Source organism: Bison bison, unplaced genomic scaffold (assembly GCF_000754665.1).
Source record: "Bison bison bison isolate TAMUID 2011002044 unplaced genomic scaffold, Bison_UMD1.0 scf7180017864224, whole genome shotgun sequence".
Lineage (NCBI taxonomy): Eukaryota > Metazoa > Chordata > Mammalia > Artiodactyla > Bovidae > Bison > Bison bison.
Window position 1 is genome coordinate 4,933,270 of NW_011494796.1, and position 16,598 is coordinate 4,949,867.

The following is a 16,598-nucleotide window of genomic DNA, read 5'->3' on the forward strand; positions in this document are numbered from 1 at the left end:
CTTATCCTAACTGCGAGTTACCTAAAAGCCTTTTTTTCCTTTCCCATTTTTATGCTCCCTGAAACTTCTGACCCAGCCAGAGTAGTCAAAATTATTGTCCTCCTTACAGTCATAAAAATCCCTCACTGATGTCACCCCACTTGCTTGAAACCCTATCTTCTCTCTTATCTGTATGACTATCTTATAAGCTCACTGTGGCCTAGTTTAAACTGCATTTTTCCATGAAACCTTCTTTCCCCACTGCTTCATATACTGAAATTGTAAGAGCACTTACTCTTTAGAGCATTCATGTAACATATGCAACATTGTATTTACTTATCTTCTGCATATTTTCTGTATTCTTCAACTAATGTATGAACTTTCAAAGACTGAAGTCTAGACTGCTTTACATTTTCAGAGTCTAGACAAACAAGGTGTCACACACACATGAAATATGTGTTTATTAATACCTGCACAATAAAAAAAACTACATAGCAAAGAAGAGACCAGGATGATGTGATGTTACTTCAGATGTTTTCTAAAACATAAAGTTATGAATTTGCTATATTTTAGCAATAATATAAGGCAATTCACAGACACTAATTTGTACTAGGTTGATCCACAGAAATTATTGACAGCTGACTGCATTTGAATCACAAAAATACAATTTTATAACTATAATTTCATATGCAAGTTCAACTAATAACAATCTAGACTCTGAAAGCTTCTGGGATACTCTCCAGTGGGCTTTTGGAAAGGAAAGATTAGAACTGGTAGTACAAGAAGACCTCTCATTTTAAGTGTACATTTAGCTATAATCAACTAACAGCCAAAAGTTCTTATTTTGGATCTATGTTGAATAAAGAACACTGAAGAATAAACCAAGAGGTCTAAAAATCAAAAGTCATACTTTTCTTAAATAAGAGAAACTCCATGTCATCTATAGAGGATCAACCCTGTTAAAAAAAATTATGTTAGCACTGAGACAAAGGTCCATAGTTCACTAAATCTTTTATACTACTGAGAAAGCATCAGCAAGACAGTATCATAACTTAAGTTTCTTTAAAATTTGGGAATTATGTTCTGGTTACAAAAATGGCTAATTGTGTAAGAACCTAGAACATCAATTAGTTTCACATGAAGACCATCAGTTGTGTCTTCAGGAGAGTCTTTTTGCACACTAGCCATGGTGGCAGAGATGAGGGACTATGCAAACTTTGAGACAGAGTTCCTCTTCAGGCCTTAAAGAAGCCAGGTATTCCTTTCAGACTTGGGTGCCATCTGCCTATATTTTTCCAATAAATTCTTCTTTAGTTAGAGTCACTTCAAATGAATTCCTATTCTTTATAATCAAAGAACCTTGATGAAAAAACCTGTCACAATTCTTTGAGTCATTAGTTAATAGTCTCCTTACCTAAGTCATCTAAGTCTCCTAAGCAAGTCTGGCTAATGCCTCCACAACTGAGACCAGAAAAGATCCCAAGCTTGGAAAAACTTACTCAAATAATGGTATATACACCAACAAAGATCTTTAAAGTCACATGTTCTATTGTTCTACTTATAAAGTATTCACAACCTTGATCTTTCAAGTTCAAAGAAACACTTTTAGAATTCTGGGTATATAAAACACTGTTTGGCTGGCCCTGAACATTTGCTTGTAACTTTCTGGTTTACATTACTAAATCTGTTGGTGAAACTGAAGACAGCAAGAATAAGGGAAGAATAAAAAGGAGATAGAAACCAGGAAAAAGAAACCCAAGGAGGCAAGAACAATGCTGTTTTAGACTTTTTTCTGGATATCTCAGGTTTTTTTTTTAAAACAGAAACATATTTCAAAAAGAATTATAAATTAGGCAGAGGCAGCTAACTTTAAATAGATTTCCTTTTGCTTATATTTTTTCATCAGCAAAAAATAACATTTAAACTTTCAGATATAATAAAAATAACATTTATTCTCCATGGAAATCATATACACGATGCAGATATATATAAAATATATATGCCCTAATACATATATACACACTGTAACCTTTGGTGTTTGTTCACAGAATGAAGAAATCTAGGACTCAGGATATTGTTCATTGTAAATATACTTAAATAAACATTTGAATCATGTGGAGTCTGAAACAAAAACTGATAAAAATCCCAGAGGACTGGTATTTTCTGGAATTTTTAGATGATAATGAATTTTGGATTCAGGAGTCTGTACTGCCTGTTTAACAGAGCCCTTGTCAGATAAGACTGTATTTTTAACTACCGTCAACCAAGAATTAAAAATATTCTTTGACACACTCAATTTCATAATGATAACTGTCAAATTCCATTCCAAAGTAGTAATAATCATAGCACCTAGAAGTGAAACTAGGGAATTAAAAGTACTCAAATGGTATATACAGAGTTTTAAAATGTACGATGAGCTCATCAATTATACCAATCCACAATATTATCACCCACCTTAAATCACATTTCAGTGAAACAACTAAGCAACTCCATAAACACTGGCTGAAGGGATAATTTGTCACCTCTAGCATAAAGAATATATGAGTGCTTAAAATTATGGAATGATGTCTTAAATCCCAAGGACCTTAAACTAGATTTTAGAACTGTTTTTAAATGTGAAAAGTTCTCCTTTTTTCCATTTTTAATAATTGTTTCCAATTCTGAAAGATACTTATTCTTCCTAGACACTTTGAAAACAAAAACGTTTTTTAAAAACTGGACATAATACATAAAAGGGCTTCCATAGTAGCTCAGTCGGTAAAAGAATCTGCCTACAGTGCAGGAGACCTGGGTTTGATTCCTGGGTCAGGAAGATCCCCTGCAGAAGGGAATGGCAACCCACTCCAGTATTCTTGCCTGGAGAATCCCATGGACAGAAGAGGCTGGCAGGCTATAGAACATGGAATCACCAAGAGTTGGACACGACTTAGTGAATAAACCACTACCAATAGAAGGTGCATCAAAATTTATATAAAATTCAACAATTACAAAGTGAACAACAGTAATTCTAATCAGGTCAAAAAATACACTAGAACCAGAACCATGTGTATCTCCTTCAATCACATAACCCTCCCCTCTCTCCTCCATAGTAATACCATCCTAAGTCTGTGGTGTCGACTTTCTGTACTTTTATCTTCCTGTACTTTTACTTCAACCTATTAGCTATTATGAAAACGGAGCTATGCACATTTTTGAAGACATAGTTTACTGTTTATCTGCACACACTTCTCCAGGGTATATTCTTAAGAGCAGAATTGTTAATTCATAAAATGATATCGTCACACTAGATAATGCTGAACAATTTTTTAAAGTAGTTGTATCAACGTATTCTACCTGCAATGAAGATTTAACTTGCTTTCCCTTCATTACCAAGAAAATGAAACACATTTCAAAATTACTGGCCATTTGCATTTTCTCTTTTGTGAGGTGCCAAGTGTTCCAGGACTTAGCCAATTTTCTATTGAGTTGTCTTTTTCTTATCGCTTTACAGTCATTCTTTTACTTGTAATCAACATAAGTTCTTTGTCACTTTTATGTACTGTTGAAAAAAAATCCTTTCCTATTCTGTGACATGTTTAACACTTGCCTCTGGATGAAAACAGGTTCTTAATAAAATCAAATTTATTCATTTTTCCTTTACAATTATCCTTTATGGTAGTAATGTTTATGTCTTGTATAAGAATTCCTTCCCTACCTAAAAATCATGAAGATATTCTCCTACATTATATCCCAGAAGTGTTACAATTTTGCCTTTCACATTTAGATTGATAATATTTCAGGATATCAATTTTGTATAAGATACAAGGTAGGTTCAGTCTCACAGTTCCCCCGTATATATGTATCCAATTATCCCAGCATCACTGCTTAAAGAGTTGGTTCTTTCCCCCTTTGACGTGCAATACCACATTATGTGCATGGTTCTTTTTTTGAGCTATTACTTCACTCATATATTTAGTATTTGTCCCAATGCCACATTACTATAGCTATAACATTAGTCTCAATATATTGTAATACAAAGCTTCTCATCTTGCTATTCTTCAGAGTATCTTCTTATCCCCTTGAATTTCCCTATATATTAAGGATCAGTTTTTGAATTCTTGAAAAAATTAATTCCTTGGGATCTTGACTGGCATTTCCTTGACTCTATATGGATTATTTATGTAGCATGGACATATTAAAACTTTCAGTCTATAATAATAGGATACTCTGCTAAGTCAACCCTGATTCCTGGGATAAATCCAACTTATAATGTGTGAATTAGAACACAGCCTAAATCCCCAATTTAATCCTACTCCCCCATTCAAACCAAGTGGAATAGCATCATATAAATCTCAACATAGCTAAAAATCTATCATAATTAAGAGATGAGGTAACAGTCTATTTCTATAAACTTTTATCTGTTTCCAGCTTATCATTCTTACAATTATTTGACCACTTAGACTTTTAAATACCTTTAACAGCTGTCCAATGACCACAGGACAAATGTCAAATGTCACAGCCTGGAATACAAGACATTCCATCAACTATACCCAATTTGTTTTCCAATCTGTTTTTCCTTTTTTACTCCTCTACACAAACTCTCTATTCAACAGAAATTCTGTGCATGATGTGAAACAGATATTGATTTTTTTCTATGTGCATACCCCAAATCATTCAGTAGCTAATATATCCAAGAAATGCTAGTTATAATACTAATTATATCTGAATTGTTATTAAGAAAAATATCAAATGATAGTATTTGAGAATTGTAATAACACATCTCACAAAACAGCTAAATATCTACCTAAACTCTTAAGTTTCTACTGTCCTGTGGAACGTAACTGGTAGGTTTCACTCTTCAAAGTAACAGAGCAATTTTTAAAAACTTAATGAGCTATACAAATGTGGAAAACAGCAATAACAATATTCTAATTACTTAATACTATGAGGTAATTCTGTATGAACACTGGTGGCATAAAGAAGCAAGCAAAAATTTTAAATTCCTATACAAATACTAGTTGATATTTCCAAGTTTTGTTCGTAGAACATAAATATTTTTGAAGTTAAGACAGATTCTAGAAATAAGTCAAGTCCAGAAATTGCCACAAAATAACTAACCAGTTATATGCAAAGAAAATTTGTACAGAAGCAAAATCTTTCAGAAAAAGATTCTCTGTTAAAGTATAAGAGGTAAATTCCAATATGAATAATCAAGCATTCATACATTCAAGAAGACTCAAGCATATAGCTTATTTACCAAAATTATTCACTAACATTTTCAAAACAGTATTAAAAGTTTACTTTCTGGTACTTTAGTGCTAATGAACTAAAATAAGAACTACTAGAAATATTATTTGAATAAATAAATATAATCACATACCAGTGTGCTAGAACAGCCTTAGGATACATAAGGATTAAAGCATACATTAAAGGTATGAATCAATCCCTCAAACAAAAACCTAGATAATTATAATGTATGTGCATACTATCATTCAAAACTGTTTATATAAGCAGTTTACACTACCACTGGAATTGTTTATAGGTACAACACTGATTGCACAATTGTAAATTAAAAAGTACAGTTATGACTATCTATTCCAAGAAAATATCTCGCTTTCTTCAGACTCTATAGATTCCAAAACTGAGTTCCTCTCAGGACTGAGCTACAAAAATAACTTCAAAATATTAGGTTGGTGCAAACGTAATTGTGGTTTGAAGTGTGAATTTCAAATCATTATAACTAGCCTCAAATACACCTTTATTAATCAAAATAGGTACCATTATAATCAACACATTTTTGCCAATGAGAAGTAAGTTTGCTTATTCCTGTAACATAAAAATCTGTGCTTTGGGATTCAAGGAACTCTTGGAAAGCAACTTCTGCCTCCTGCTGGTTGTGGAAGTGTTTTCCCTACAAAAAGTTGTTGAGATGCTTGAAGAAGTGGTAGTCAGTTGGCAAGAAGTCAGGTGAATATGGTGGATGAGGTAAAACTTCATAGTCCTATTCATTCAACTTCTGAAGTGTTGGTTGTGCGATGTGTGACGAGCGCTGTTGAGGAGAATTGGGCCCATTCTGTTAACCAATGCCAGCTGCAGGTGTTGCAGTTTTCTATGGATCCCGCTGATTTGCTGAGCATACTTCTCAGATGTAATGGGTTTGCTGGGATTCAGAAAGGTGTAGTGGATCAGATGCACGCAGACCACCAAATAGTGACCATGACCTTTTCTGGTGCAACTTTGGCTTTGGGAAGTGTTCTGGAGCTTCTTCTCAGTCCAACCACTGAACTAGTCATCACTGGTTGTCATATAAAATACACTTTCCATCGCACCTCACAGTCCAATTGAGAAATGGTTCACTGTTGTTGCACAGAATAAGATGACATTTCAAAACGACCATTTTTTAAATTTTCAGTCAGCTCATGAGGTACCCACTTATTGAGCTTTTTCGCCTTTCCAATTTGTTTCAAATGCCAAACGACAGTAAAATGGTCGACAGTGAGTTCTTAGGTAACTTCTCCTATGATCATCTCAAGTGGTCATTGGCAACTTTCAATGGCTGGCCACTATGCTCCTCATCTTCAAAGCTACTGTCTCTTTTGCAAAACTTCTTGAACCACCACTGCACTGTATGTTCGTTAGCAGTTCCTGGGCCAAATGCATTGTTGATGTTGTGAGTGGTCTCCACTGCTTTATGACCCATTTTGAACTCAAATAAGAAAATTCCTTGAATTTGCTTTTTTTCTAACATCATTTCCCTAATCTAAAATACACAGGAAATAAGAAATCATTAGTAAAAAAAAAAAAATAGAGTAAGAAATGTGTATTAAAATGATATATAACAAAACCACATTTAAGAATGTATTCCAATATCAAAGGCAAATTTCAACACGACAAAACCACAATTACTTGTGCACCAATAAATATAATATATAGTTATCCTCTTAATTTTAAATGAATGGCCAGTTTTTTTTTTAACTGAATGTCTGTATTAGCTATCTTTATATAAAATAACTGAAATATCACTTAAGACTGAGCTATCCTCATTCTATTACTCTTTATATCTTTGATGAATATTTAAATAAATAGGTTGCCGATGCCATCTCTCCTTCGAATACCCTGGATCAGCCGGGGCTGGACCCCGGCAGATATATCTTGCTTTTCAGGCATACCCATATCATTGTTGAATATGGTAAGCACTCTACATCTTTTGCTCTAAATAGGCTTCTAGCTTTAATAGTGATATAATGTTTATATGCTGAATGGTTAATATTTGGTGGTAAACATCAGTATCTTAGAATTCTAAGTGCCTTGAATCCATACTGAAATGTATCCAACAAAGGGACTTCTGAGGTAAGATAAGAATATAGCCACACATAATCCTATTAGGGAAACAGAGAAATATGTCCAGTTATCACCATATTCCTAGTGTCCAGTACAATGTCTCATATACAGTATGATAAACATCAGTTGATAAATTAAAAAATGAAGAAATAATGCATTACATCCAATACTTGTACCCTTTTCTCTTCACTTCTCTTCAACCCCTTTCAAAAAAATTATAAGGCAATTCTAAAAATTTACAGCTTGGGAAGTGCAAGACTCAGTAAAACTCAGGTAGCTTTATTAGGCTCTTTCAACAGGTACCCAGATCTTCAGAAGGGAGTCAAGGGTATTATACATCTGTTTGGGATCTGGTTTACTTCTCACGTTTTAGCTGTCTCCACTCTTCACACTACACTACAGCTATTCTTAGCTGATTTTTAACTTTGTAAAATAAGCATGCTATGCTTCATTTCCTACTTTTCACATAAGCTGTCCCACCCAGCCTACCTTTCTTCTGATTCTAACCCCCTTTCTCTCTCCAACCCTACCCTTTAAAGGACTCAGGTGATGGTGTCACCTCTAGAGGGAGTTTTTTCTGACCACTCTTCTCCCAATTCTCTGTACCTTCCTTCCCTCCTCAGTCAAAAATTCGGTCAATGTATCGAAGAACTTCCCGAGAAAACAGAACAATTTATCTCATCATAAGCACTGAAACACTCAACCCATGACACACAGGGATATAAAAAGGATACAAAGATATTTATCAATAATCACAAGAAATACATTACAGAAACGTGATTTGTATTATGAAGTGATATATATGTATATATATATCACAACCCTTTCCACCCATGACATGAACTCCTGTTTATTTTTCAGTAACATCAATCTCTGATGGAGAAAAACCTGACTTCAAGAAAATAAAATCACACGCAGAGATGCACAATTCCTTATAAAAAGCACATAAATGAAAACCAATAATTGTATGATAAATAATAATATTCAAATACATAGCAAAATGAAAATAGTAAAACCAAAACTGCAGGAGCTACGGTGACTGCTGCGTGAGGTGATGGCGCAGGACATGTGGGTGGAAGAGGAGGGCCGTGAGGATTGGGGGCCTCACCCTGTGCATCACCGTCCTGCTGCTTCAGGCTCTGTTAGAATAAAAGAGCAGGGCAGGGGGCTGGAGGTGGAGGAAAGCTTTGTCTTGTCTTCAGATGTTTCATTATTTTTTCCCTTTCCCTGCCGCTCCACTGCAGCCCTGTAAAACATTAGGCAAGCCTCTTAAACACTCCCTGTCTGTTCCATTCCTCATCTGTAATATGGGGAGAAAAAACTGATGGGCTCAAAGAGACTTTTTGAGGATGTAATAATACTGTCAGAAATCCTAAACATAATTGCACCTCCAGTTCTGTAGCTAGGTAATCTCAGGAGAAAAAGTCATCTATCTTTTTTGCTCAACTGAGGAACTGGAGTCCATCTCCCCACACATCCCCACTAGATCCCCTAAATACATTCAAAGAAGCACTTGATAATCATATAGAATTAAATCAAAATGTCACCCATTAAAAACAGTTTGCAATTCACACCAATATCAGCATACTATCTTGAACTACTCTTTAGAAGGTCTTAAAAATTATGACTTATGCTTGCTCACGACTGAAATTATTTCAGAGAAGTCTTAGGGATAAAAATATTTTAAAAGCTGGATAACCACTGCCGAGAGACTGCATGTTAACTTGAAGTTTTAGTCTCACTGCACTTAGGACAAGTTGATTCAAGTTAATACCAGGATGCTCAGGTCTCATTTCAAAAGTTTCTGATGCAATAGGTCTGAGTTGGAACCTCAAAACTTTTTAACAAGTTCTCTGGTAATCTTGATGCTTCTGGTCAAGGCATCACACTTTAAGAACCACTGATTTTAAATAGCATGAATCACTGGTATGATTACTTTTGCTACCAGCTGTTTGTATTTAATAATTCATAAACGCATCTTATATTGATGCCCTATCCTCCTTTCTATATTATTTGCAAATTCTGTTGTAATTTTAAAGCAGGGAAGAACTATTAAGACTCAAGAAGCAGATTTTCTCTTCCTTCAGAATGCAAATTATCATCATTTTACTTCATTCATCACTGTGCCTCAATTTCCTCAACTGTGAAATGGGGACAATTAGAGGGATTCAATAAAATAATTTTGTCATTGTCGTTAAGTCACTAAGTTGTGTCTGACTCTTTGTGACCCCATGGACTGCAGTGTTCCAGCTCCTTTGTCCTCCACTATTTCCCAGAGTTTGCTCAAATTTATGTCCCTTGAGATGGTGATGCTATCTAACCATCTCATCAATAAGATAATAATATCAATAAAAGCCCTTGGAAGAGTACCAGGTCATAATGAGTACATTGAGAAATGCAATTACCTCACTAATTTTCTGTTCATTATTGAGGAAAACTTACTCATGTTTGTCATATGTTAATACATTACTGGTATATGTATAAAATCTTATCTGTTTATGGTGAAATGTTGCAGAGCTCCGATGGATCTGGTAAACTGGGGAACAAAGGGAGGAGTTAATTTAAAGACCCAGGTTCTAATCCCACTTTTCCCATTAAACTGCTACACAACTCTAGGCAAGTCATTTAACTCTGGTCTCAATTTCTGCTTCTGAAAAAGCTTACCTTGGATATGAAGATCAAATAATATATAATGCAAGTGAAAAGAAATTTTTTAAATACTATAGTATTCTGTGATGAATAAAGTACCTCTATTTGGGAACAGTTCACAAGATATTAATAAGAAAGACAAATGGTCATGGCTTCTGTATTTACATGCTTAAATGGCAGCACAATGATCTGAATCACCACATTAACTATTTACTGAATGTTCAATGCCACCAAGTCATTATTTTAAATATATTACATGGAGAAATATCTAATATTTCGAATATTATTGCAAATACTGCAAAGTGAAAGCTATGTCATTACAAAGTAATCTTGGGCATTTATTGTGTAGCAGCTGCTACTTCACTTCATTCTTTTAGCATAATTTTTATTTTGATGCAGAACCATTCTATGGTCCAGGCTTTTATTGAGTTTAAATTCAATTTATACACACATGTGAATGAATAATGGCAACTAATTACCCTGGTGATTTTCATTTCTAGCTTCTAATACTCTAGGATATATCTAATATTCTTATAAAATTGCATAATAAAGTTCACAAATTTTTAAATCAATATCCTGAAAAGAAGATTTGGGGGTCATAACATTTCCTTTGTACCTTCGGTTAAATTACTGTCTTTGATAGGACCAAACAAAATCTGCCATCTTTTTTTGTGTACTTAAATAAAAAGATATAATGTATATCTTTGATGTTTTTTAATCAACTATACGTAATAAAGTAGTAAAACTCATTTTTTAATAAAGAATGTACCACATCATAGGTGATATATATATCCAACACTGCAAACCTTAATTTAAAAATACCTAAATGCAACTTAAAATACATAAATGCTGTTGATTTTTAATAAGCTATAAAGAAAAAAATTCTTATCAACTATGATTAAAATGTTAAAACTGATTAAAATTTTAAGAGACTAGTTTTAAATTTTTAATTAACATGAAATAAGAAAAGCAAAGATACAAACACCATTCTGTATATGTGTTCTTAATACCTGTGGTTAAAACCTGGAAGGTAGATGAATGTATCATGTCCTCCTATGTTTATCATCACAATATTCAAATACCAACTACTTCTACTTTATTGTATTTATTCTACAGCACTCCCAGAAAACATATTAGATTTAATTTCATGTGTGTCCTTATTTCGTAGACTATGTAGATGTGCTCAACAGTACAGGGCACGCATCCCTCTCTTCTACACAGTACATGCCAAAAGGGCCTGTGTGTTAGATCCAATAGAATAGAAATGCATCCACACAAGACTCCATTTTAACATATTCCAGATTCTGTCAAAGAATATTTTAGTAATATGGGGGAAAGTAAAATCCTGCTAGTTTTAAAAACTATCATATGCAACAGGAAATGGGTGACTTCAGAGGCCATATGAAAGTTGTTCATGAAGTTTTCAGTTAGTCTCACTGTTGTTTATACTACATAAGGAAACAGTCTAAAGTAGACCACTTGAAGCTGTTCATGACTCTATTTACTGCTGATGTACTCAGCCACATGAGATAGCCAAAGAGTCCAAAACCAACTTGTCATAAGTTTAATATAAAATCTTCAGTTGGTAAAAGTATATTTCAGTGGTTTACAGAACTATAGGTAGGAAAAAAAACAGTATTGTGGCTTGATTTTGAAATCTAAAAATCACTTTGTGGAGTCCCTGGCACACAGGAGTCCCTCAAAAATGTTTGTTAAATAAACAAACACAAGTCTGAATGTTTGCTTCCAATTACTATAACTGTTTGAAACAAAACTATATGTAAAAGGAAAATATACATAAAATGATACTCTAAAAATATACTTAAGATATTCATAAAGCACTTAGAAAGTGGCCCATAGGAAGCTCTGTATAAGTATTTGTCATTACTCTTATCCTATTAACTTAGTCTGGTTCACAACAATCTTGGTAGCTCCATTAGTATAAAGCCATCACTACAACCAATAAAAAGAACTCAAGTATGTTTGCACTACTAGTGAGGATGTAGTTGTGTTATCACCTTTACATGTGGAAGAAAGACTGTCTTACAATGGTAATCATCCAGTTTTATGAAGATTAACTCAGTAAGACACTGACATACAAGAAAGGTGCCTTAAGTTTTATAATTTTATCCTATCGCAACAAATTAAATCCCTTATAATTCAATGCATCTTCTTTTATTCATATGTGTCTTGTATTTATATAATTCAGAGCTTCAAGAAGAGCTACTGGTAAAATCCATGTTTGCTTATGTCTAAGAAATTCAATTAAAAAATAAATCATCAAAATGCCAATTGATAATTGAGCTGCAAATATTTTCTTTCATACTGAAGCAAACTGTAACACAGGAGGAGTGCTAAAAAATGATTGGGATTTACTCTCTTACACTCATTGCTGACCACAACAGAGATGAAGACTGAGGTAATTTGAAAATTCTGTGAGGATTAAATCACCCTATATTCTTCATATTCTCTAAGAAAGTAAGCTTTAGGCTGTGTGAAGTACCCTCAACTTCCAGGACCCAAGAACAAAAACTGCTGCAATGAAAGAGCAGAGTAGTTAGGGTCAAGGAGGTGGCTGCCTTCCATAACGAAACTAGTCTGAATACCTATTTGTTTATTAAGGTCAACTCTTTTTCTTTGACTTAAGGTAGTGGAGCTTTTGGTAAGAGAGAGACTTTTTTAAAATAAGATGTCATTTTAAACTAAACACCAGGGATACCTTCTGTTTCAAAGAAATCCAATTACAAAGTCTCTTATGAAGTTTACTCAAATCAAGATCCCCTAATTTATAAAATTACGATTCAAAATGCATTCTGATACGTAATGAGGAAAGAGTCTACTAGTTTATATTGCACATAAGTAATAAGATTTACCATAAAAGCTAAATGATATAAAATAATTTACAACTGATAAAAACATAACTGTGCTAAGGAGTTTAGTTAAAGATGTAACCATGTAGTTTAAGTGATCAGCAAAAGCAAGATCAAAAGCTTCACAGACCCTGAAGGGAGTGAGACACAAATAAAGCAGTGGGCACAGCAAGCAACAGACTAACTGTAACTGTAATCAGACTATTACTTTCCATTTTAAGCAATTAATTATTTAAAAAATAAGGATTTTTCTAATAAAAGCAGCAGATTTTTTTTGGCAGTTAGAATCAATTACTGTCCAAAAGGAATGGTTAAGGCAGAAAAACATGGGAGATATTTTAAATGCATTTTCAGAACTATAACAATGTGTTGAGACAAATAAATTAGATCCCTACACAATCAAGTATCTTAATTTCAATTTCTGAAATAAAACCTAAATTGAGACTACATTTCTTCTCTTATGGTTATTTTTGCTTCATTTCCCATGATTTCAGTATTTTAACCAAGGAAATCTCTAATGTATTGAAATAGTTTTCTAATATTACAAAATTAAAGACGTCTTTTTAAGCAGTGGGGGAAAAAACCTGTTTTGAACAAAAATAAAACAAAACTTCTAAGTATAAACAAAAAAAAATAAAAGTAAATACGAAACTAGTATAAAATGCTATAGACATACACACAGAAAGTTATCTTTTATAAGAAGATTTTTATAACAGGAAAGAATTAAAGGGAAAAGCATATTGATTCTCCTTTTTAAGGTTTTGTCCTAAAATACTTTCTGAATGGACTAAAATGATTCTAAACAACTCTTTTTCTTTATTTTCACTAAATAGGTTGGTAGAACTATGAGATATCGAAGGAAAAGAAGTTAAAAAAAAAAAAGGGACCATCCTCCTCCCACAACTAAAGGACTATAAACAAAACAGAATAAATTCTTCCATTTCATTAGTGTTTAAAATTGTGGGTAGTCACTGAGGTAATGAAATAATTAAGACATAAAAAAAACTAAAACTTCATACTGTCCAAAGTGATACAGTTTCTTACAAGATTAATTCTAAAACTCATATGAAAAGTAATCACAGATGAAATGTTACATTATATTGATGCACATACTGTATCAGCCTTGTTTATTTTTTCTTGGTGATTAAGATATGCTTATAAATGGGTCATCACATAGTAATAATTAGATCCTTCTAAGAAACAATTCAGAGAAAAAATATGTTTTTATGTATGTTTTGGCTATAAAAAGCAATCTAATTTAATTACTATCTGCAATTCAGGCATCACTAGATGTATTTGTTACCTCAACAATATCCGAGTTGGTTCTGCTTTCGTGAGGTTCATTATATTCCGTATACTTGAGAAGAACCTTGTCCATATCAGTGCTGGCATACTGAAACAGTTTGTTAGAGCTGTTGAAAATGATGAGTGCTATTTCACAGTCACAGAGCACACTAAGTTCATAGGCTTTCTTCATTAATCCAAACTTTCTCTTTGTAAAAGTGACCTAGAAAATTTAAAAAAGTGTATTTTTATTAAAAGTTATTAGTAGTACTGGAATATAGGCTACCTGAAGATGAGTTCTCTTTTAATAATGAGTCTGATTTCAAAGGTGAAAAAACTTCCTAGCTTCATACTCCACATGAGTCTCCTTTCCCAGCATGCCAAAGGACTACAATTCTACATATATTTTATACCCCCAAGGGCTTGACAGAGTAGTCTCCTGAGGAGGCTTCCTTTATCCTTGGCTGCGACTCTGGGCAAAGAACCAGAGAAGGAAACAGCTAACTAGTGGCCTCTTACCATCCAGCTTCAGAAGGCATTAGAAGGTCCAAGTCCTGCCTCAAGTAATCCATCGTGTGTGTGTGTGCTTAGTTGCTCATGTCTAACTGTTAGTGACCCCATGGACTGTAGCCTGCCAGGCACCTCTGTCTAGGGATTTTTTAGGCAAGAATATTGGAGTGGCTCCATTCCCTTTCTCCAGAGGATATTCCCAATCCAGGAACTGAATCCGCATCTCCTGTATCTCCTGCACTGCACTGGATTATTTACCCGCTGAGCCATCAGGGAATCCATCAATCCCTAAACAACAAAATACATCCACTCACTAATCTAAATTATCCTTCCTCTCCTTTCCAATCCCTTCTATTTCACCCATGAAAATTCACAGTCTAGATCAGCAAATTCCTCAATGTCCTCAAAGTCTCCTTTGAATATTTCTCTAACTGAAACCTGTCACCTGAAGCCCTCTCAAATAGAGACTACTTTGTTTCTTTTCAAATACTACATCTCCTGTACTCAAGGGTCTAGAAGATATGTCCTTTTTTGCTTCCCATTCTCTCCTCAATTTTCCTTTCTTCTCTAAAAACCCCCAATGTTTTGAAGCTCAAGCTATTTGCAATAAGGGAGACCTGGGTTTAATCCCTGGGTTGGGAAGATTCCCGGAAAAGGGAGAGGCTACCCACTCCAGTATTCTGGCCTAGAGAATTTCATGGACTGTATAGCCCATGGGGTCGCAAAAGTCGGACACGACTGACCCATTTTCACTTTTCAAACTCTCCTTGTGGGGACCTCGAAATCATTTGTCCCCATGCACTGATACGTGTCATATCTCTTTCTGAGTGAGTGAGTGAAAGTCTCTCAGTGGTGTCCAACTCTTTGCCCATTTATTCCTTTATCTTTAGATAGTGAAAGTGAAAGTGAAGTCGCTCGTAGCCCACCAAGCTCCTCCGTCCATGAATCTCCAAGCAAGAATACTGGGGTGGGCTGCCATTTCCTTCTCCATTATCTTTATCTTTATATAAGTGGCTGACAATTACTGGGAACATAAATGTGCATGCACACTAACATCCACATCCCCCTTGTTTTTCTAAACTGATGACCATACATCTTAACTAACACTTAAGGTTGCCTGACATTATAACTTAGCTTATTTATCCTATCATCCCATTCTGATAGATAAGGATAAGAGGCTTGTGGAAGCTTCCTGATGGGAGGTACTGGCTACTGTGCAAACTGGATCTTGCTCTGATGGGCGGGGCCATATTCAGTAAATCTTTAATCCAATTTTCTGCTGATGGGTGGGGCTGTGTTCCCTCCCTGTAGTTTGGCCTCAGGCCAAACTATGGTAGGGATAATGGCATAATGGCCACCTCCTTCAAAAGGACTTATGCCAGCATGTCACTGGCAACCAGGACTGTTATATAGAGTGCACTTGACTTCGCAGCAGATAGAATGAAAACCACAATCACAGAAAACTAACCAAACTGATCACATGGATCACAGTCTTGTCTAACTCAATGAAAGTATGAGCCATGCAGTATAGGGCCACCCAAGACGCATGGGTAAGAGTGAAGAGCTCTGACAAAAAGTGGTCCACTGGAGAAGGGGATGGCAAACCACTACAGCATTCTTGCCTTGAGAACCCCAAGAACAGTATGAAAAGGCAAAAGGATATGACACTGAAAGATGAACTCCACACATTGACAAAGTGACCAAAATGCTACTGGAGAAGAGCAGAGAAATAGTTTCAGAAGGAATAAAGAGTCTGAGTCAAAGTGGAGACAACACCCAGTTGTGGATGTGTCTGGTGGTAAAAGCAAAGTCCAATGTTGTAAAGCACATTGCATAGGAACCTGGAATATTAGGTCCACAAATCAATGTAAATTGGAAGTGGTCATACAGGAGATGGTAAAAGTGAATATCAACATTTTAGGAATCAGTGAACTTTATGGACCAGAATGGGTGAATTTAATTCAGATGATCATTATATCTACTACT

General features: G+C 34.7%; 1 protein-coding gene across 7 annotated transcripts in view; it reads right to left on the reverse strand.

The window, feature by feature from the left end:
* The window catches only part of MEF2A (myocyte enhancer factor 2A), a 147,350-nt gene that overhangs the window by 54,051 nt on the left and 76,701 nt on the right, over window positions 1-16,598 (reverse strand). For 5 of the 7 annotated variants that reach the window (XM_010845826.1, XM_010845828.1, XM_010845830.1 and 2 more), the window contains exon 3: window positions 14,122-14,325. In XM_010845826.1, coding sequence (XP_010844128.1) covers window positions 14,122-14,325 — 204 coding nt within the window. Of the gene's footprint in view, window positions 1-8,407; window positions 9,490-14,121; window positions 14,326-16,598 lie in introns of those variants that run through there. The other 2 variants (XM_010845831.1, XM_010845833.1) reach the window with 1 other exon arrangement.